The sequence below is a fragment of the Zingiber officinale genome, chromosome 1B (assembly GCF_018446385.1).
Source record: "Zingiber officinale cultivar Zhangliang chromosome 1B, Zo_v1.1, whole genome shotgun sequence".
Lineage (NCBI taxonomy): Eukaryota > Viridiplantae > Streptophyta > Magnoliopsida > Zingiberales > Zingiberaceae > Zingiber > Zingiber officinale.
The window spans coordinates 146,749,178-146,773,410 of NC_055986.1; the positions used below are offsets into that span (position 1 = coordinate 146,749,178).

Here is a 24,233-nt window from a genome sequence, read left to right on the forward strand (position 1 = left end):
GTTATACTTGGGATAGGTGAATTTCCAAATGCATTGAACCACCCTTCAATGACTATAATTATAATGTGTCAACTATGATGATATATAGTTGTAACCAATAATATACAAGTAGACTTTTGCATTTATATTTAACATGAGTGTTTTTCGATAAATGAACACATGGATGCTATCGTTGTGTTCACACATTATTTATTTGACACAGATAGAGTTGTGTTTTATTTATTATTTAATTTTATACTCTTCACCACTACAGAATATATTATTGTTAATAGAGTTATCTATGTTCAGTTGTTTAGTTAGATTGATCCTGGGCGGGGAATAATAAAAAAGAATGTCAAAGACTCTAGATGAAAATAAAAAAACAGTAAGGTATAAAGAAGAGTTAAATATTAGATTGCAGTTAGAATGACAACTTAAGGCCAAGATTTATAAACTACTAGTTATAAGTTAACTCGAGGAAAATAAGAATTAAAGAAAACAATTTAACAATTATTTCATAAAAAATTTAAATGCAAAAGATAAATAATACTTTAATTGATCCCTTAGGTTGTGAAAATCACTACTGACAAAACAATTGGCATGATTGCTTGATAGAAGATGCCGATAAATTCATAACATCCTTGGAAAGCACGATGATTTACATAATATTCTTCCATTCATAGACTATCACTCATCAATTATTCAAAAAGAACTTAGTAAAACAAGCACATACCATGACCAACTTTTTGACTAGTCAAAGGATGATAGAAACAACAAAGAAACCAAAAAATTTGTAAGTGTAAGCATTCATAATGTCAGAGAAAGAGTAATTTATTTTATAAATTCCATAGAAAAATTTTCTGCCACTTAGTTATGTTAATAATTTAGAAAACTAACATTATTTTGTGATTTTTGAAAAAAAAAAAATGCCGCAAATGCTAATGGAGAGACTGTTGGTGCGGGAAGCATCCGACGATCGAACCTGTGTTTTGATTATGTCAAAGGGTCGAAAGTTAAGTTGTCTTGTTATCTAACAAGGTTCATTGAGCTTGCAGGAAAGTCTTAAGTTGTCTTAGGCAAAAGTCCTAGTGGATTCTAGACAGGTGGAAAACCCTAGGGGGTAGTAATCCTAAGGGACGATAACCCTAGGTGGTGGAAAGTCCTAGCTACGATTAGGTAGGTAGAAAACCCTAGGAGGTGGTAACCCTAGGTCCTAGGGGTGATAACCCTAGGCTGAAGAAAATTCTAGGGGTGGTAACCCTAGGTCCTAGGGGTGGTAACCCTAGATTGAGAAAAACCCTAGGGGTAGTAACCCTAGGTCCTAGGGGGTGGTAACCCTAGGCAGAAAGTCCAGTCGGTCTAAAGGACCGATCTGGTAATAGGTAAACTCTTCTGAAAAGAGTAAGTGAGGACGCGTTCCCCGAAGAGGGAACAGTAGGCGTCAGTTCGACCTAGGGTTTCCGGAGGAAATCCAAAGTCAAAACCGAACAGTTCGAAGACTGTCAACTTAATTGTTTAATATTATTTGCTCTATTTGCCTCTCTGTTGTAGGAAACTAACAGTAGGGTCTGACTCATCCTTAATCGATCGACCGAACGACCTGATCAGTCGACCGAACCCCAGTACACAAAGGATCATAATCCAGCTCTCGGTGAAAGGTTGACCAGAGGGATCGGTCGACCGAACCTCGGAATCGATCGACCGAACCGAAGATAGACAGAGACCTGGTCGAGCAAGTTGATCGGATCAAATGAGGCAGAGACCATCGGCTGATCGGTCGACCGAACAGAGGGATCGATCAACCGAACGCAGGTGCTATCAAGAGAGGCTGCATCTGCACAAAAGGTCGGGCAAGTTCAGCAGGTTCGGTCGACCGAACCAGGGGATCGATCGACCGATCCGAGTCGAGTCAAGGCTTGATCCCGAAGATCAGGGGATTTGGATCAGGCTTGAAACTGCTATAAAAAGGGTTCTCGGCCAGCTACTTCGAACAACAATTCTGAGATCAAGAACAAACATTTCATTCTTGAATGAAATTACCTAGTTGTATGTGATTATATGAGTATGTGTTAATTGATTTTGTTATTATTTAGGTCCACACTAAGAGAAGAAATTGTTTGAAGGCAAAAACGATGAATGACGTAGTCTTTGTGATGGCTAATTCAAAATTAGCCAAAAAGAAGGAATTGAGGAAAGTCAATGACTATAGCATTGATGACCTAGCTTCTGATGATGATTGGATTGTGGATGATAGTGAAAATTTAGATTTGGATGCTTCAAATGAAGATTTGGTTCCAGTTGAAGAAGGACCTAGTAGTGGAGCACCTCATGATGATTTGGAGCTGCCTAGTTATGATGATGATGAAGTTGAAGAAGGTGGAGATGCCATGGAGGATGCTGGAGATGAAGAACACATGGAGGATGATTATGAATTCATGAATTTATGAAGCTTAGAACTTGACTATTATTTTTCATGTTGTAGACTTATATGTTATCTAAAATTTGTGACTTATGACTTATTTTATGTGTGGATTGTAGAAGACCTTATAAATGTTTAGTTTAATCAAATGTTTAATGTGTTTTTGAGGTTATTAATCTTATCTATGTTATTTTCTATGAGTATATATATGTTTATATATAATTTTACATTTTGGTAGAAACTTACGATTCGTGTTACGATACTACGAGTTTACGATTCTACAACTCTCTTCCGTTTCAACGTAGAATCTCGATTTTGACAACCTTGGGTCCAGGTATCGACGGAGGTATGCTTTTTCTTGCGATCTCTACAGTTGCGCTATAGTTACCTTTGCTTCTTGCTTCGCCGGAGGCTGACTTGAGCGTCAGAGGACCATCGTCGGGACTCATTCCCTGGCTCGACACTGATGCTGGTTGCGTTGCATGCAGGAGCAAAGTCCCTCGGAGGTCAGCAGAAGCGCCACGTCCCCAGCATCCACCTCCTCGACTTTCGAACAGGATCAGTAGAATTCATTCTTGACCAAAGTAGTGATAATACAGAAGTTCAAGTTGTAGGAATGATTTAAGTAAATCCACTCTGTTGTGTGCTCACATTCATTTACATCCAACAATCTAGAGTAGACTCATCTGAAGTAGTTTTTATTTGAACAAGTTGAAGGTGCTACACTACTGCTGATGTTATTTGGAAACCAAACAAATAAATGGCGAGTCCTTATCATAAGCCACAAGTTATTGCTACGTAAAAACTTTAATTCTAGATTAAATGAAGGTTACACGTCAAAAAGTATTTATTGGTCAATTTAGAGAAGAAACATGTGAGATCAAGCTTATAGTTTTGATCTTGATGATACCTTGTCATGCATCAATTTCCAAATGCATCTCGTCTACAATAATGTTCATTAGCTCACTTAAATACTAAGTCAAAGAGTAGACAAGTAGCTGATTTTAAAGATCATAGTGACTATATTAAACTCAGCAACCATAAATAACCACAAGAGAAAAACAGCAATTGAACAAAGGGTGGAGTGAACCTTTTTATCCTTAGATATAGAGCTTCTTGGAAATGCCTTTTTGGTTTTATAAGCTGCAGGGCACTCAGTACAATCAGGATTATTGCACAGTCCCAAAGGCCCAGACATCAGCAAATGTTCATTTCTCATGACATCGCCACCATAAGACGAATCATCGAAGCCAAATTCTTCAGGTGTAACAGCATTTGATCTACTTTGCATTCTGGTAACTCCATGCCTCCTATTCCTACTCAAAGGGCCACTTACAGTACTAATCTCAGGAGCCCTCTGGATACGAAGAGGACCAGTGTGAGATATAAAGGTATCTTCAATGGCAAAGGAGGGTGGCATAGACATCGATGCACTCCTGGCTGTAAATCTTGGCAATTCAATGCTTCCCAACAGCATGGGGACATGATCATCTTCACGATTAGTCATTTCTCAAGATCCAAGCCTGAAAAAAGTTTGTTTTGAGTGAAATCATTTAGTGAAAAATTTCTTTAAATGTTAATAAGAGGAATTTCCCCTCCTTTCAAGATTATTAATCTTCTTACATCGTAGCATTCTCCAACCCACTTTGACCAGATTTTATCATAATGGTTAACTATGTTGACAAGAAACTACTGGTAAAGAAAGTCATGGTTCTCATTTAAAATTATAGCAAGCACCATCACCAAGAAACTAAAGAAGAGTACAAAGAGTATAAATTTAGCATCCAGATTTAGAGTTTGTCCAAGATTTTAGTGTCCAAGAGAACTCTTGACTTAATACCAATGTTAGGTCTTCAATATCATTTGAATCAGCCTATGCAGTTGTTTAAATTCATTATAAAAAAACCTATTTCATGCCTGCCTAATCAATGAAAAGAAGGAACATTCACAAAATTTAACAGTATATATATATTATCTACTAATTATTTCATTTTTTTCATGGAATTAAAATAATCTATATAGTAGGATCAAACGAAAATTCTAAGTTACTTGTTAGCTTCTGAAATATATAATCATTCTATACTCCAATAACATTTCAAGGAATACTGCCCAAATATGACAGATGATATGAAGATGATTATCCAGATGATTCAAATGCTTCATCTCATTCATTTGATACAGTTTTTTGAGGAGCTGTGGAGATTTATGCTCTAACATGTTGCAGGAATGTCTCTACCCCTAGGTCCTATCACGCAGCTTTCCACAAAGAAAACAAATGTTCAATTACTTACAGCAGTTGGGAAGAATAATTAGTCAATTACGAATAAACTTGAAACCATGTTAAGGGATGATTATGCTATTTATTTAAGTGAAGTTTAAACATTTACAAATGCCAGAGAAACACCAATTATAACCTAACTGATATGAAAAGACAATATCAAGCAAAGTGAAATCAGATTTACAGGTATTGGCACTTCCAATTTCATTGTAAGAGTTAGCTAAAACTATAAGTTGTTGAATCCCATTCAACCTAAAACTATTGGCTGTGTAATGTCTTCTCAGTTGTCTAGTGATATACTAATATAGACATTATCTCCAAGTAGGAGACCCAGATTCAACATCCAAGTATGTAGGCGTGCAATGCAAACTAATCATAGATATTTAAGTAGTTATAATACTATAAAAGTACATGAAAATTAAATCTAAATTTTCCTGCAAATCATTTATCTTACCACTGATCCATAGGGTTTTTGTTGTACTGCCACTCCTATACTATTTGAAGACAAACTTAAAAGGAAAATGGAAAAATAGGCAGAATGATTCATGTTGAAAACATACAATTTGAAGGCTTAGCTACACGTCCTGAATAAATAAATGAAGAAAAAATGAATACAATGAGCCAGTTAACTCAGCTTGAGATTGTTGATCAGTATTTAGCAACTTTATACCAAGTTGTTGTAGGAAATGGGAGCGTGGGAACATGCCATGGGAACGTGGGAACATGCTCACTTCCCCACTACTCTTAATGGAAAAGTCCATTATACCCTTGGGTTATTTCCCTTTATAAGGAGTGCGTCCAAGGATCATTCGTGAAAAGGGGAGAGAGGAAGAGTTTTTCACACGACGGTGAAAAGGAGAGAGGGAAGAACATCTGAGGCGGTGGGATTTGGTTCGTGGAATTGCGAAGAGCTTTCCAATCCTGTGATCGCTCTTCCGATAGCGACTCTTGCCGTTGCCGATTGCAGATCTGCGGGAGATCGCTGTAAGCATTTACCGTTTTAATTCGTTTTATTCATGCATTTAGAATATCAACAATAGTATCAGAGCGGTGTTAGTTCTAAATGTATGATAAATCCCTAAATCTTTACCTCAGCGTTGAATCCATTTTATGGCTTGGTTCTGTTCATTCTGTTTGCTGGGCGAAATCACGACTGAGTCGTGATCAGCGACTATTACCAGTGAACGGAGTTTGTCTCCGCCTAGTTTTGTCATAGCCGAGCAAGATTGTGTCCATGTCGCAATCTGCCACAGTCACCTACGCCGTAGGCCTCGAGGGACACTCACGGAGTTTGTCTCCAATTTTGGTCGGTGGTTGTGCTCATGGCAGCCTCTCGCCGAGGCCTTGCGTCATTAGAGGATGCTAGTGGCAATGATCCATGGGCGGCAGCGTGCTCGAGGCTGCCTCTTGCAGTTTCTGCACAACGTTTGTCGTTGTGAGGCTGGGTGCAGCGAGTGAGGCGGTGTGCGACGTGAAGATCGTGGCAAGAAAAGGGACGGTGGCGGAAAACGTGGAATAAAAAAAAATGGAAAACGTGGTTAGGCTTTTACAGAAGTTTTTTTTAAGCATTAAGTTACATTGATTTATTTAATCAAACCATAATTGTTTTTCATGCATATCTATTTTTTTTTGCTTACGTGTTTAAAAAAAAATTATACATATAATTACATATATATATATATATATATATATATATATATATATATAAATTATGCATGTTGGAATTAATTAAAATTAGGATTATTGGTCCAATTTAAATTAATTATGTTAGTTTAACCAAATTAGTTTAGTCCAATTAAACTATTAGTTAGTTTAATTAAACCAGGTTGATTCAAACCGGAATCAATTTGGGTTGATTAATTGGGCATGGACCAAATATGATCAAATGATCAGATTTGTTCTATTAGGTCGGATTTGATAAAATGATTAGATTTGTTCTAATTGGTCAGAGTTAAACCAATGAGCATTAGTTTGATCAAATGAACCTGAGTTTGATCGATAAATCTGAAATTGGGTGATATGGACTTAGATCAAATAGTAACAGAACATAGGTACAAAGATCCCTATCCAATTAGATCAGTTTTAATTGTGGATAATGGACCAAGCTTAGGATCTGTATTCCTAATCAACCGATCCAATGGGTCAGTCGACTTAGACTCCTGAAAATCGAGAAGATTTATTTTTCTTGATTTATTATGTTGGTACTATGCCTATATAAATTGAATTAAGCCGGTTTTGTACTGACTTATTTAATTTCAATTTTTCAGATGGCACGGACGATTACCACATTGACTCGTCGCGAAGTGCGACGAAATCAGCTCAGGGAGAAAATTCAGGAGATAGAGTATAACTCTACTTATGGAGTCGACGGACACATTAGACGGCTTGATGATCTATTTTGGAAACTTGAGCGAAAAGAGTTCCCAATCCTGGATAGTTATAGAATATGGGCTTTAATGCGTTCATTGCCCGAAAATCCTAGGATGATAGCTGACTATATTTGGGGGTGTCATCAAGGACGCATCACATATTCAGTATTATGTGAGGAACTGCTTCACCATATGACTGAAGAGGATCCTGAAGAGTTCGAAGAGGACCCGGAAATGATCGAAGAGGATCCAATTGAGGATCTTATAGAGAATCCTAAAGCTGTCCTGCCTGAGATTACCCCAAATGAGTTCAGGCTTAAAGGGATAATGTTGGCCACTGCACTAGTGTCTACCCTAGTGGGAGTGGTAGTAGCCTATCTAGTTTACTAGAGTTCTGTTATTGTTATTTTTATTATGTATGAACAATATTAGTCCATTTCGTTTATGTCAGTTAGTTATATGTTAACAATATGCAGCATAATTTTATGTTAATGATACATTCATTTATTTATGTTGTTTACTCGACATGATGCATAATTAGTTCATTTTTATTAAATGATCAGTTCATTTAATTAAAGAAATCATGATATTATAAATGATTAGTTCATTTGTTGGGATGTGTGTAATAGAATTGATCAATATTGATTTGATTGGTCATACGAATGATGAGTGAAAACATTGTTGTCACTTGATTTTGTAAACCAACTCAAATTAATATTGAGTCAATCATAAATTGCATGCATATGAATTCAACTGAATACTAAATAATGTGTTTATTTATGATAGATTATGGCAACCAAAAATATTATAGATGAACTCAACAAGGGTGAAAAACATAATGGGGATAACTATAAGATCTGGCACCTCATGATACAATATGTACTTGAGGAACAAGAAGTTCTAGAGACTGTAAATCAGGTTATGATAGACCTGTAGATGGTCCCACTGCACAACACAGACGAGATCTTGATACCTATAAGGCATGGAAAAAAAGAACTCCATTGCAAAAGACATATTGATTAGTTCAATGGTAGATGACCTAGCTTTTGAGTATGAGTCGTATCTTTCGGCTCATGTAGTTTGGGTAGCCCTTAAAGAAAATACAGTGGAGTAAATCTGAGCAAGCTTCGACAATCAAGTTTGACATCTACAAGAAGCGTTCGAATGTATCAATGGTTCAACATCTCATGGAGATGTTGAACATGATTCCAGATTCTTGGGAGACCATAAAGCAGATCCTAACTCAAGTGAGAGCATCAAGACTTTCACTGACGTCTCATGCCATGTAGAATTGGAGGCGGAGAGAGTTAAATCCGCAAGGATTTGTGGACAAGCCTATATGGCTATAGGTTCTGCTGGATCATCTGGATCCATGAAAAAGAAGTGTTTCAAGAAAGGAAAGGGAAAGAAGAGAGAAGTTGCTGCTGTGGGACAGGGCCCAATCAAGAAGATAGTAAAGAACATTGAAAAGAAACCTAAAAACAAGTTGACTTGTTTTAACTGTGGCAAGAAGGGTCACTTCGCTCGAGAGTGCACTGAGCCGAAAAAGATAAATCCAAGTGTGTCTTCTTTTCCTGAGTATTTTGTTGCTATTTCAGTGTTGTTAGCTAATTCTTATCCTTTGTGGATTATAGATTCGGGAGCAACCAATTATGTAGCTCGAGAACGAGTTACATTTGTTGAGTACTGTCAGGTACCAACTGGCAACAAGTGGATCTATGTGGGAAACAATGCAAGAGTTAAAGTCAAAGGAGTCGGCACTTGCAAACTCAACCTCCGTGGTGGTAGAGTTTTATTTCTACATGATGTCCTGTATGCTCCTGAAATTCGACGGAGTCTTGTTTCCGTTACATGTCTTCTTGATTTAGGGTATTGTATTAATTTTTACAGTCAGTGTGTTGAATTTAAGATTGACTCAGTGTCAATCGGACATGGTTTTTTAACAAATGGTTTTATGATTCTTGATGTAGAACCATATGTCAATTATGCTATTGATGGTTGTTTTTCAAATATTGCTCCAACTAGTGATGCAGATATAACTGATAAGGTTTGGCATGCTAGATTAGGACATATAGGACAAGAACGTATGAATTGGATGGCTAGAGTGGGTCTATTGGGCACTCGGGCTAAGATTCAATTGTCTATATGTGAGCATTGTCTTGCTGGAAAAGCAACTAGAAAACCATTTTGGTAAGGCTATTAGATCTGAATCAACATTGCAGTTAATTCATTCGGATATTTGTGGTCAAATAAATGTGACGGCTAGACATGGAGCTTCCTATTTCATTACATTTATTGATGATTTCTCTCGGTTCGGTCATGTGTATTTGATTTCTCACAAATCTGAAGCATTGGAATGCTTCATTCGTTATATGAACGAAGTTGAGAATCAAACGGAACGTAAAGTTAAGACTTTACGCACTGACCGTGGAGGGGAATATTTGTCTAATATGTTCAAGACAATATGTAATGATAGAGGGATTATAAGATAGCTGACAATTACTGGAACTCCATAGCAAAATGGAGTAGCTGAAAGAAGAAATAGGACTCTTCTTGAAATGGTTAGGTCTATGATGACGCAGGCTAATTTGTCAATCTCCTATTGGGGAATGCATTACTAACTACAGCCTATATATTTAACAAAGTGTCTTCAAACTCAGTTCCATCTACCCCATATGAACGTTAGACAGACAAAAAACTAGATTGAGTAATCTGAGACACTAGGGTCAGCTGCTTATGTTCATGATAGTTCTCATAAGTATGGAAAATTGGGACCTAGGGATAAGAAATATATCTTTATAAGATATCATGAGACATCCAAAAGGTATGTTTTCATAGGTGAGCAACTAGATGGGACCATCTCCGAAATAGACTCGAGAGATGCAACTTTTCTCGAAACAAAATTCCCAATCAGAGGTGATGTTGATAAAAATGTTCCTCTATTTGAGGAGGATGAGATATTATCAACAAGAGAGGTGTCAAAAGGATACTTGAGTCTAGTCAACCGAGTGGGAGTGATATGCCGAGTCATGAGTTGACTTCTAAATAGCCCAACTTACGAAGAAGTGTTCGTAAGATCAAACCTAAGAAGAGGTTTGATATTGAGAATGAGGCATTGATTACACTTTCAATTGACGATGACGAACCTCAATCCATTGAGGAAGCATTGGGATGTAGAGTTGGAAAAAAATACAAAGCTGCAATGATTCATGTTTCGGACTTAGTCGATCTTCCTCCGAGTCAAAGGGCTATTGGGAATAAGTGGATTTTCAAAATAAAGAGGAAAGCTGATGGATCGATTAACAGATACAAAGCTCGCTTAGTTGCAAAAGGATATACCCAAATGGAGGGTATTAACTTTGAAGAGACATTTTCTCTTGTAGTGAAATTTGTGTCAATACGAGTTATTTTGGCCTTTGTGGCACATTATGACTTGGAATTACATCAAATAGATGTAAAAACCGCTTTCTTGTGATCTTGACGAAGAAATATATATGGTTCAGCCAGAAGGTTTCATTGCTGAAGGCCAAGAGCAGAAAGTATGTAGACTTAGAAAATATATATATGGGCTAAAGCAAGCGTCAAGACAATGGAACATAAGATTTAACGAAGTCATTTTATCTTATGGTTTCAAGATGATCAATGAGGATCATTGTGTTTTCCTGAAAAGGAAAAAAGGAAAGTATGTCATTTTATCATTATATGTTGATGATATGTTGATAGCTAGAAATGACATAGGATATGTGAATGAAGTCAAGAAGTGACTGTCATCACAATTTGATACAACGGATATGGGAGAAACTAAATACATCTTAGGAGTGAAGATCATAAGAGATTGTCCTAAAAGACTTTTGGGTCTGTCACAAGAGTCTTATATAAATAAGATGTTATATCATTTCAACATGTCATATTGCAACATAGAACATACACCTATTGTGAAAGGTACTGTTTTGAGCAGAAGTATGTGTGCTAAAACTCCAGAGGAAATAGCTGAGATGAATAAAAACCATATGCCAGTGCTATTGGTAGTTTGATGTACGCTATGTTGTGTACACGTCCCGATATTAGCTATGTTATGGGCTTGATCAGTCGCTTCCAGTCAAACCCAGGACCGAGACACTGGAAGGCGGTGAAAAAGATATTCAGATATCTGAAGGCGACAACATATTATTGTCTCTATTTTCAAGAATCAGATATGAGTCTGAAAGGTTATTCAGATGCAGATTGAGCTAGAGACCTGGATAATAGAAAATCCTCATCAGGCTATGCATTCTTGTTGAATGGTGGCGCCATCTCTTGGAACAGTAAGAAACAAGCTTGTGTAGCTTTGTCAACTATGGAAGCTGAATATGTGGCATGTTCAGTGGTTGTGCAAGAAGTAGTCTGGTTGAGAAGGTTCCTGAAGCATTTGAAAATTGCTGAGGATAGTGGGAGTCCAGTAACTGCATAATATGACAGTCAAGCTGCAATAACTTGTTCCAAGGATCCCAAATATCACAGCAAAGGCAAGAATATAGAAATTAAATATAATTTTGTGAGGGATATTGTGACTAAAATAAAAGTAATTCTTGAGTATGTCCATATACATGTTATGCTTGCAAATCCTTTTACTAAGTGACTAAAGAGTCATTTAAAGAACATGTCAAGTCTTTAGGACTTCGTAGAATGTAACAACATAGAAATAACAATCAGACTTTGTGATTGGATTATGTCATTTGTCATAATTTATTCAGTGTATATGTTGTATTTGTTACATTCATATAAGATTTCGGAGAACATGTTGGCAAGTTAAGATTGGTCCACTCACATGGACAATCATCTCTGTTTGTTAAGTACAAATAAAGGTAAAACTGTTACTTATGGAATAACTTATGTAGCTGAAATTAGAGACAGATCCATAAGTTGAGGTCGCCTTAATAATTGTGTCAAGATGAGATCATTTAGATGTTAATAATGATTGAAGTAAATGAACCCACCATTTACTGAACTTGTTGAAAGTCATATTAGAATTCATATGTTGAATTCAGGGTTTAACATTAGGTATGTCTAGATTAAAATCTATATGATGTTAAATTTGAAGACAACATGCGCTCTTTTTAGTAAGAAGAATAACATCGTAACATGTTATTCATACCACATGTGCTATTGCGACAATAAAGGTAGTAGGAGAATGGATCCCTATTTCTCTACTATGTGAGATCTTTGAGATTATATGTTAATAGGGATGTAAACGAGCCAAACCGAGCCGAACAGTATTAGGCTCGAGCTCGGCTCGTTTAAGTTATATTCGGGCTCGAGCTCGAATTGAACTTTTATCACAAGGCTTGAGCTCAACTCGTTTTGTAATTATCAAGCTCGCGAACAATTCGAGCTCGGCTCGTTATTAGTTCGATTATCAAAGTTAACGAGCCTAACTTGTTTAACGAGCTCGGGCTCGTTTTAGAGCTCGTTTTTGGCTCGTTTTAGAACTCCTTTTTTTGGCTCATTTCAAAGCTCATTTTAAGGCTCGTTTTAGAGCTCGTTTTTTTGGCTCATTTTAGAGTTCATTTTTTGGCTCAGTTTAAGACTCGTTTTAAGGCTCGTTTTTTTGCCTCGCGAGCTTATAAACGAACATGTTCGCGAGCTCACGAACCGAATATCCTTAAGCTCGAGCTCGGCTCGATAAAACTGTCGAGCTTGAAATCAAGCTTGAGCTCGAGCTCGAGCTCGGCTCGATAAGATAAACGAACGAACTCGAACGAACCTTTTACCGAATCGAGCTCCGAATAGCTCGCGAACCTTTTGGTTCATTTACATCCCTATATGTTAATCTCAATTATTTTACCTTAGTGACTATTTAGCTGTTTACTTGAAGTTTTAATCAGTGTCTGCTACTTTAGCATGTATCCTATAGCTATGTATGATTCGGTCTATGGAACATAATTAGAAAAGCGACTAATTAGTATGAATAGATTCTAACTAAAAAGGAAGATTAAATATATTTATATCATTAGATGTTATTCACTGGTCGATCCATTTCTGTTATGTATAAAAATGAATATTGGATATGGAACATGCTCTTGACATATTGGTCATTATAAGGGATTAGAGATGTTCATATTGAAGTAAATGAAAATTATTTAATCTGGGTAAATAGCAAGACATGGATATCTCCAAGATAATGGTTGTGTGCCACTTGGAGATTGGATGAATCTTGGATAAAGGTTATGTGCCACCAGGAAAGAAGCTATGTGTTATACAGAGAGTATCTCTAATTTATTTGAGCGACTAAGTAAAGTGTAACAACTTTGTTAGCATTGATCGCTCATAGAGCGGCTATGTAAGGTGTAACAATCTTCTTATCAATTATCGCTCAATGTGCTTGCTGTCGCACGAATCATTTTCTCTAAGTATGAATTGGATGTTCTAATATGGTCTTTGTGACCAAACTCTCAAATAGTCTATGTGACTTATTAGGTCTTTGTGGTCAAACTCTCAAATAGTCTATGTGACTTATTAGGACTTTGTAACTAACTAGTCTTTGTGACTTACCTGAATGAACTAGTCTTAGTGACTTACCTTGGACGAGTGGGAGATGTAGGAAATGGGAACGTGGGAACATGCACATGTTCCCCACTACTCTTAATGGAAAAGTCCATTATACCCCTGGGTTATTTCCCTTTATAAGGGGTGCGTCCAAGGATCATTCGTGAAAAGGGAAGAGAGGAAGAGTTTTTCACACGACGGTCAAAAGGAGAGAGGGAAGAACATTTGAGGCAGTGGAATTTGGTTCGTGAAATTGCGAAGAGCTTTCCGATCTTGTAATCGTTCTTCTGACAACGAGTCTTGTCGTTGCCGATTGCAGATCTACGAGAGATCGTGGTAAGCATTTACCATTTTAATTCGTTTTATTCATGCATTTAGAATATCAACCGTTGTTTCCAATATGAATGAGCACCACCGAAATTTAGTGATGATTCTATCAACTAAAGCACAATAAACATGACAAAATAAAAAAATATAAAATATTTTTTAAATTTTTGTTCGGAATCCCCAAATCACCTTGCTCGCTGAACCAATTAAAATCCACAGAAAGGGCCCTCGTCCGATTCACCCATAACACATCTTAAACACGCTAGCAGCCCTAAAAATCCATTCTTTCTACCAAAAGTCATCTTCTCGAACCCAACAAGCAACAGAAAACGCAAGAAAACACACACACACACACCCAAAAAAACGAAGAGGCTAAATCCGCCGTTTCCTATAAACCAACCTTGCGGCCCCGAGCAGCAAAGAAGGAAGCGGGAACTCCGTCCCCCGACCAGTTCGGGTTCAATGCGATAGACAAGGGAAGGCGTGCTGAGGATCGGTAGGCGCGATCAGCTCACCGTGGGCGGGTAGACAAAGGCGTTGAGTAGGAACTTCATAACGAAGCTTCTTGACCAAAAGAAATTGAAGGCTGACTTGGAGTCATTGCAAAAAAACAAATAATAATAATAATAATAATAATAATAATAATAAACAAATAAATAAAGCCGTCACGCCCGACAAGGCGACAACCACGGTAAAATTTTGTAGGAAGAACCCTCGATGATATTTTCGCATCCATTGAGGATTGATTTTAAAATTTACTATAATTTATTATAATAAGCATCGCTAGTAATTGTGACAAGGACGACTTGGAGTCATTTATCATGGTGTACTCGTTATCACCTATTGTTCAGCGATTAATTTTAATGGTTATAAAGTTTATTTCAACCGCTTTAAGAATATTAAAATAGAAAAACAATAAAGGATAAAAAGTGCACCCCCTTAAAAAAAAAAATAAGCCAACACAAAACATATTTCTTAGGTTAAAAATATTATTATTTCGATATTATTATAGTAGCTATGATATAATTTTTTAAATAATTTATATATCTAAATTTTGCACAAGTAATTCTAAAATTAGACAGTCCTTCTCTTTTAGTTCGCGCATATCTTATGCTTATTTAGAAATTGATCTTTAATATATTCATTTCATTTAGAATTCTTATTCTAGTCCTCTGATTACTTGTTGTATTTTATTATTGCACCGCACTCTTAACAACTACTAGGATATAATTAATATAATATATAACATCCTATAGTTGTTATAATAATTTTAATTGCTAGGGCACCCTTAATTATTTGAATTGATTTTAATTTAAAATAATATATTTTTATAAAAATAATAATAACAATTCTCTTTTAATTTTTATCTAAAAATGAATAATAATTATACTTGTTTTCATAAAAAGTAAATGAAAAATAAAGCTCCGCTGAATTTTAGAGGGTGATAAAATGAAATCTTTGTAAAAAATCTATTTATCAAGTTCATTTAAAAAAATCAGTTAAATTATAAGATTTTAGGTACGCTCAGCTAATTGTTTTTTTTATTATTTTTTGACTTTGACCCAAACTGGTTGACGTGGAATAGAATGAGTCAAATTATCAATAAATGGTGCTCTTGCTCTGTTTGGACCGTTGGACCACGTCACTCCGCCACGGCTGTCGAGCCGATCCAGCTGAGCCGCCTCCGCACCCAAAGTCGTCGTCAAAGTTCGCATGCGGAGGGGGAGGGATTCTGTCGCTCGAATCAACTTGCATACAGGCCTTCGTCGTCTTCGCCGCAGCCAAAGACGGATTTAGAATTTTAGATTTGAGGGATCCGCTGTAAGTAAAATAATTATTATACGTCCTATTAAAAGGTCGTGCGATCAGGGGAGATGGGATAGGAGGTGGAAGGTGCCGACGAGCAGGCAAATAGAGTTGATGATGTGATAAGAGGAACTCAATGGTTGATGGTGGAGTCAATTCGGATAATCTACCCGAGCTGTAGGCCACGAGAGTGCGGATGCCAACACAGTCATTTTCGCTAATCTTTTCTTCACTTTTTTTCCCCTTTGTCCTCATGTAAATCTCCTTTTCACCAACGTTGACCCCTGACTAAACTTACTTAACTTAACCATATTAAAAATTTTAAATTTTAAACATTATATGATAAATAACTTGTATAATATCGTAATAAAATAATAATAATATAATAAAATTTAATAGACGAATAATTGTAATGAAATTTTTAGAGATTTTTAAAAAAATTTGAGAATTTTTTGGAGTTCGTATGGCATATTTTGAGGGGATGAATTTATAGGCAGCCCCGGCCCAGAGGCCGGGCGATCCTGGGCGATTGCCCAGGGCCCCAAGTTTAGATGGGGCCCACATTATTATATATATATATATATATATATATATAAATTATTTTAAGAATTAAGTTTTATAAATCTTCACTTGCACCTGCTCTTCTGCCGCACAAGCTCAAGGCTCAAGTTCTTGGAGGGGCCCACAACTTTTAAATGATATATATTAATTGTTTTATGAATTAAGTTTTGTAAACATTGCAATGTTGTCTGTTCTTTGTTGCACCTGTTCTTTCGCCGCCACACAAAGCTCAAGCTCTTTGAATTTCTACCGACGATCTCCTCTTTCGTATTCTCTTTTCTTCTCAATTTTCTGTTAGATTTTTTGTTTGCTTTCCTTTCTACCAGCGACTCTGCGAGACCGCGACGGCATCACAGCGAGGCTGTGCCTTTGCCACTTTTCTACACGGCTGCACTAGCACCTCCGGCACGCTGCACCTAAAGGTTTTGAGCTTACGATGCCGAGATTTACAAGCTGTGGCGGTTACGGGTTATCATCTACTCATCTTTTTCATCTAGGTGTAATTATTCTAAATGATTTAAATTATAGTTTTATTCCGTTTATTTAAATTATAGTATTGAAAAAGAGAAAATCTTGAAATTAATAATATTATAGATGGTTTTACATCTAGAAAAATTAGAAAAAATTATTATAAATAATTTTTACGTTATAAAAAAAAATTAAGGGTCTATTTTAATTATGTCGCCCCGGGCCTCCTGATTGTTAAGACCGGGGCTGTTTATAGGCTTAGGAAAAAACTATTTGAAATACCTAAAAAATGAGAGTTTATTAAGGAATAAACTTAGGGTTTGATATGCCTAAACCTAACTTCAAGTTGTAAAGACCTAATCTCATATGATTCTTCTCCCGATCCATCTCCTCCCCTCTCTGCGCCGACACCCGACTTCCCCCACTTCACTCGATCTCTCTTCATCGCTGGCGCGAATCCATCACCATCCACTGCTATGAACCACCATCGGTTGCTATGGGCCGACGTCGGAGCATAGGTGTCGTCGTTTACCCCTCCGAGTCGTGCCCTAGCTTCCATCATGACGCTGACTCTCGATCCGCTGGTTTCCCCTTTCTTCCTCTGCCATCTCCGCACAGGCGCACCCTGACGCCACAAATCTCGATCGTGTAGGTGTTCTCTTCGAGTGAGAGTCCTCCCGATCCTCCATCGCCGCCTTGTTCCTCACGCGAGCGCCACGGACACTGCACCACCGTCGATTACGACGAGCCTATGGCTGACACTGTATGCCCTTCTTCTTGCTCTGACGGTGCCCTAACCAAGTTGGTCAGTCATCGCTTCTTCTTCCTTTCTTTGTCGTAGAACACCACAATCCACCTTGCTGACACTATGGATTGCTCGGCACCTGAGGTAATTGATTAACTTAGTCGATAAATTTAAAAAATTGATTGATACTTAGTGTTTCCTAGGGGATTTGATTTGGGGGTTAGTAGTTTCATCTAGCCCTGACTATCAATTTCGACAGTGAGTTCCTCTAGCTGTGAATCATCGATTGCTGGTAAGTTGTTTGGATTAGAGGTGTGGATTAAGATTTGGGTTGATGCTTAGATATGGATGTGTTGATTGTGTTTTAGGATTTAGTTCAGGGATCGACGACTTCACCTAGCTCTGGCAATCAATTTCCGACAGCCATCTCCTCCGATAGTGAATCAACAATGGAGGGCAATGGAAATGGATAAGTTTTAGTGTTGATTCTTGATGATTATTTGGTAGTTGATCGATAGATTAGATTAGTGAGGGGTAATCAATAGTTAGGGTTAATGATCATATCGATTAGGATTTTTCCTAACTAGTTTTGGGGATTTTGTTTAGTTATTTAATTCATAAGAACTCAGCTAAATAAAATACTTTAATACAGGACTCTGTTGAGATGACATCACGACGTGGGATCTATCTGATACGATTTTCGTTTTGAGACGGATAGCTTTGACTTATCTCTTTTGATATTGTCATTCTGATATGCGTAATAGGTTATAGCTAGTAGTAATGTTATATGTTTATATCTGCCTTGATATGTCACTACTTGATATCCGTAGTATGATCATATTATTATCTGTTATGCATTTATGTTTATGTCTCTTGATTTTTGCCATGTCTACTTATGTTCATAAAAATAGTGACATACAATGCATTACCGGGTACAGGTCTAACTACTAGATATACTTGGCATGTGTACCTAGATTTATTATCTGGCATGTATATCTAGATTTTATTACTTGGCATGTGTACCTAGATTTATTACTTGACATGTGTACATAGATTTATGATATCAAGGTAATTGTTATGGACTCAGTTTTTCTTTTGGTACATATTATATGGAGGCTGATATTTTCAGGAGTTACATGTTTTAGTGTCATGCATCATTTTGCATGATTGCATGCTGAGCGATTGTCAACTCCTTTATAGTTGAGCACATCGCCAGTTACGTGGTCTGCACACACAACCACTCATGAGTTTGTGGTATATCAGGCAGGGTGTGTGCAATTTGCTCTGTCAAGGCTCCGCTAGTCCGCTCATGGGTAGTGAAGACTGCAGCATGGTAACGGACAAGGATCCCTCCTCTTGACTATGACACAGGGAGATAAGAGCTTAGGCTCCCCCACTATGTTTGGGGTAGGAGGATAAGTGTATTCCGACAGCATCCTGTCCACTCGGTCACTCAGGAGTAGTGATGGCAGAGTGTACAGTTGTCATAGCCCTACCCACTCGACCTCACCATCGCGTGTGACGTGGCTTACTGGCGCCAGGGGTGACCATGTCATTTGTATCATATGCATGAATTACATTTATTGTTTGTGATTGCTGCATTTTGGATGCTGCATTTTAGTGGTTGCATATGATTGACATGTATACAGGAGACATTATGTATTTGGTCAGATGCCCCTGCACCTGTTGGTATGGTTCACGCCCTTATGTTCGGATAGGAGGTCATGGTGAGTACAATTTCTTCTTTTGTTCAGTTTTGCATTATCTGTTATTGTTCAGAAGATTGTACTGCATGATTTTTACTGATAGTTATATCTTACTATGCATATCTGATCGATACCTGCTGAGTTCTTGAACTCACTCCGTTGATTTATTCCTATTTTAAGTTGAAGCCGTCAGGAGGTTCCAGTTGCTAGTCCCCACTCCGTGTCGAGATGATTTTCTATTTTCAGACTTTGGTTCCTTGTTATGTGATCTACAAACTTGTGATGTGTAGTTCTTGCACTCGTGCATTTTATATAAAGTTTTTGGTACGCTGCCCATGTTTTTCCGTTACGATGATTTTCCGTTGTGGGTTATGCTTACCTCTTTATTAGTGGAATAGGTTTTATATTAAACTACGCGAAATGTTTACTTATTTTATCATATATGTTCCGGATGTGTTGGCCTAGGATTGAGAGACCCTGAGGACTATGTATTTGAGGATTCATATTATCACCGGTACAGGAGAGATACTGTCAGATTTTCGTTTGACAGGAACTCCTTTGAGACGTGACATAACCATTATGAATTTAGACTTATCAAATTCAATCAATGATTACCAACACATTGCTAAGAGTCTTATGAGTGTAAAAATGCTCTCCAATCTTTATCTTACACTCTAGATAAGCTAAAGTGAGTTTTAAAATTTATACAATTTTTAATAATTTCGCACAAACTTACTACTACCTTAGGCCTATCATATATATTTACTCAACAATAATATCAATGTATTCCTTTGACTATGTTAAAAATTTTGAATATTGTACGACTATTAGTGACTTCTAGCTAAAACTTACTAATGAATAAGGGTATTGTATTCAATCTAAACTAAGACTAAATAACTATACTATGTCTTCTAACTTTAATTTTTGACCCTATATAATTTGTTGAGTTTATAAATCCAAACCTGGTTACAGTCCTCGATGACTTTTAATCAAAACTCATGAGTTTAACTTGTCAACTTTAATCCAAATTAGAATCAATGTATTTTTAAGACTAATTATGCCTCCAATTTTAATCTCACACCCTATTTAATTTGAGTTTTAAAAAATTATTTTTTATGACATACTGTAGTTTTAAACCCTTATAGAACGCATTTGTTATTTAAAATTTTAAACGTGCTTTGATGATTTAAGATAGGTAACAAGTGGTGTATAGGCAGAGGAATATTCTAGGAACATAAATATGAAAGGGAATATTTTAGGAATGAGACGTACATATGAAGGTACGATATATTAGAGTGCGTGGTTTAATAACATGCGGCTGTAGAAAATAATATGAGCTAATTACTCTTGAAGCTATCTTTGTGGTAAGTGGCCAACGTAATTAAGATGGTCCAGGAAAATTGATAATGATATCAAACTACTTTGGCAGCGTGGCAATCGCTAGCTTCAACTCTGTTGGTCAATTTAGTAATGCAATAATCGATCATTCCTAGTAGTTGCGTGAAAGCAAACAAACATATCGTTGAAAAAAAAATTACCTGCAGGAGGATCACAAAAGCAAAACTTAAAAATTTACAAGATTCATGTATCAAATAACAAGGTTCTCGGTTCATCAAAATCTTGTTTAAACATATCTCACCATAATTATTAAATATCCATCCACTGGGATTCAGATTCAATAAAAGAATAAAAATTAAAAATAACTGAAGCAAAATAACAGCACGGTGATCAGTTGGCAGAACGGACCACCTGATTATCTTGAAGTAAAACTCAATGAGAGAAAAGAAAAATGAAATAATGTTTTCAATGAATTCTTCTGTGGATGATCGTATTATTTGGCTCTGAGAAGATCTAGAAACACTTCCTGTGCACAATGGATGGGCCAGACTCATCATACTCTGCCTTGGCGATCCACATCTGCAAAATATTCATAAACACAATGGAAATCAATTGCAAATAGTGAGTGTTGGAAGGTATTGAATGAATGACGCAGGTACGCACCTGTTGGAAGGTACTGAGGGAAGCTAAGATGGAGCCTCCAATCCACACACTGTACTTCCTCTCCGGCGGCGCCACCACCTTAATCTTCATGCTGCTCGGTGCCAACGCCGTGATCTCCTTGCTCATCCTATCAGCGATTCCAGTGAACATGGTCGTCCCGCCACTGAGCACAATATTTCCATACAAATCCTTCCTTATGTCCACATCGCACTTCATGATTGAATTGTAGGTGGTCTCGTGGATGCCGGCAGCTTCCATGCCTATCATTGACGGTTGGAAAAGCACCTCCGGGCACCGGAAGCGCTCAGAGCCAATGGTAATGACCTGGCCATCGGGCAGCTCGTAGTTCTTCTCTATGGAGGAGCTGGTCTTGGCAGTCTCCAGCTCTTGCTGGAAGTCAAGGGCAATAAAGGCGAGCTTCTCCTTGATGTCACGCACAATTTCACGCTCAGCAGTGGTGGTGAAGGAGTAGCCGCGCTCCGTCAGGATCTTCATGAGTGCGTCGGTGAGGTCGCGGCCGGCAAGGTCAAGGCGGAGAATGGCATGGGGAAGGGCATAGCCCTCATAGATGGGCACGGTGTGGCTCACACCATCACCCGAGTCCAGCACAATGCCTGCAATTACATTGTAGTATTAGACACTAGCTAAAGCATTCGCATGGAGTTGAAGATGTTTAATTTACCTGTTGTTCGACCACTGGCATAGAGAGAAAGAACAGCCTGAATGGCCACATACATGGCCGGAGCATTGAAGGTCTCAAACATGATCTGAGTCATCTTCTCGCGATTAGCCTTGGGATTCAGTGGGGCTTCAGTGAGAAGAATAGGATGTTCTTCAGGTGCCACACGGAGCTCATTGTAGAAAGTGTGGTGCCAAATCTTCTCCATGTCATCCCAATTGTTGACGATTCCATGTTCAATTGGATATTTCAATGTCAAGATACCTCTTTTTGATTGAGCTTCATCACCTACATATGCATCTTTCTGACCCATCCCTACCATCACACCAGTGTGACGAGGCCGACCTACAATGCTGGGGAATACAGCCCTCGGGGCATCATCTCCAGCAAATCCAGCCTAAGAAAATACAGCCAGAAAGTTTCAGGCTTGTACTTTACGGATCAAAGGCCAATGATCGAGCAAATAAAATGTGGCGAGCGAAGAAATTGTACCTTGACCATGCCAGTTCCGTTGTCACAGACAAGAGGCTGGATATCTTCACCTTCTGCCATCTTCTATATCTGACAGGAAACAAGAAGCCAGCTTGAGATTAATTAAAATCATTCTTCAATAACAGAAAACGATGAAGCGATTTAGGACGACTGACAGAGAAACGCGATGAAGTTTTCGAGATGAACACCGAATTTGAAATGGAGTTCGAGTCAGGGTAGCCTGGAATGGTCGATCGATCGATCGTCGATTCGCTTGTGGGATCTCACTCTCACACACTATATGGCCACGGCGTCTGAAGAGGGCAAGAAGAGAAGTGGGATCGCCGGTCGCCCGCTTCCCTCGCTGCCGAGATTGGCACGCAGAGCCCGGGTCTGCCGCCCCGCGACTCGGATTTGATCCTCCATTCCTCGTGTAGCAAGCCGGTCCACCCGCTCATTGAGCGGTTCGATATTGAAGAGCTCGTGTGCCTTCCGCGCTCGAGCTTTCCGATCTCTCCGTGGACTAATTGCAGGGCACTTCCTCGAAGAAAGAATTCTGCAACCTCATAGAACGTGATGGATGGAATTCGACGGGAGTGATGGATTGCCGACGCTTGCTTCCTTCAATTGTTCCAACTTCGATCTGGAGGCGAAGCCTGCAAGCTAACTGCCTTCTCCTTCGGCAACCTGTGCTTCGTGGCTGGTGGTGATCAGCAGCCACCAGCGAGTACTGGTCTGCGGTGCCGCAACCATGGGCAACGTTGAATATATGTATTATGCCCATGGAAAAAGATTTAATTGTGAACATAGTTTAGTTTCAAAGTATGCTAGGGATTGATTCTCTTTCAAACCATTAATATTTTATCACATGGATGATTATTTTAACTATCGATTTGAGACTGTCAGTATTAATGACTAAGTGGCTAGAAGCGATGAATAATTATTTTTTTTTTTTGGTACTTTCTCAGTTCATCATAAACAATTAATACTTAGTTGTTGATGTGGTCCTCCCATTATATCCTAGAAAACAAATGTAATCTCAAAGTACTACCGAACATCGTGTCTCGACATCTCACCCTCGTGTCTCGATGACATCTCGGCCTCATGTCTCAGCATCTCGATTTCATGTCTCAGCGACATCTCAGCCTCGGATCTCGGTGGACATCTCAGTCTCAACCTTGGAGATCTTGGTCTCAGCCTCAGACATCTCGGTCTCGACCTCAAACATCTCGACCAAATTTTCGAGGCATCCCAACTTTCGAAACAGCTCTTCTTTCCTACTTAGCAGTCTGAGATTATCAATTCAGGTAATCTCAACAGGTCCGAAGTTGAATTTTTTAGTATATTTTAATTCAACAACTATCTTTGTAATCTCTGACGAACAATCTTCATTATGGAAGATTGTCCAACAATGTTAAAATAGATTCGTTTCTGTTGAGATGGTCGCATAAAGTATTGAGGTGCAACATATCATCATGTGAAAGCTCCTTTCACCCCGATTAGAAATATTTCAATCAATCATGGTAAATGTCAGAAAAATTCACTGGGTTAAACTTCAAGAGATGGTAACAGAAGATGCTCTTCTACTTAACTACACTCAACCTGACTTGGTTCTTAACTGAAGACCTCCCAAGCATGCTGAGGATGATACTGATATCTAGAGCATTAGTGCAGTGGAGACATGGACTCATTTTAAGTTCTTTTGTCGAAAATACATCCTTAACTGTCTTACCGGCTCGTTATACGCAGTGTATAGTATGAAGAGAATGACTAAGGAGCTGTAGGAGTCCTTGGATAAGAAATACAAGATGAAGGATGCGAGGGCCAAGACATTCATTGTGGGTTGATTCATGGACTACAAGATAGTTGATTACAAGATAACGATGAACCAAATCTAGG

The 24,233-nt window shown here is 38.0% G+C and overlaps 2 protein-coding genes across 4 annotated transcripts in view; both read right to left on the reverse strand.

Moving 5' to 3' along the window:
- The window catches only part of LOC121984270 (probable cyclic nucleotide-gated ion channel 20, chloroplastic), a 173,018-nt gene extending 158,528 nt beyond the window's left edge, over positions 1 to 14,490 (reverse strand). For both annotated transcript variants that reach the window (XR_006112837.1, XM_042537174.1), the window contains exons 1-2: positions 14,298 to 14,490; positions 3,489 to 3,921 (exon numbers count right to left, since the gene is read on the reverse strand). Coding sequence is in view for 1 of the 2 variants with exons in the window: in XM_042537174.1 (XP_042393108.1) it covers positions 3,489 to 3,905 (417 nt within the window). In the remaining variant the exon portion in view is untranslated. The remainder of the gene's footprint in view (positions 1 to 3,488; positions 3,922 to 14,297) is intronic.
- A 6,544-nt stretch (positions 14,491 to 21,034) lies between these two features.
- LOC121984323 (actin-like) lies at positions 21,035 to 22,760 on the reverse strand. Of its 2 annotated transcripts, XM_042537211.1 has the most exons (5): positions 22,743 to 22,760; positions 22,356 to 22,391; positions 21,867 to 22,260; positions 21,185 to 21,798; positions 21,035 to 21,100 (listed from the first exon to the last, which is right to left on the reverse strand). In XM_042537211.1, exons 1-5 carry the CDS (start codon positions 22,758 to 22,760, stop codon positions 21,035 to 21,037), a joined length of 1,128 nt encoding a protein of 375 aa, XP_042393145.1. The 2 variants fall into 2 exon arrangements, with proteins under 2 accessions (XP_042393145.1, XP_042393138.1); XM_042537204.1 differs by lacking the exon at positions 22,743 to 22,760 and having other exon boundaries at positions 22,356 to 22,415.
- Between the last annotated feature and the right edge of the window lie 1,473 nt (positions 22,761 to 24,233).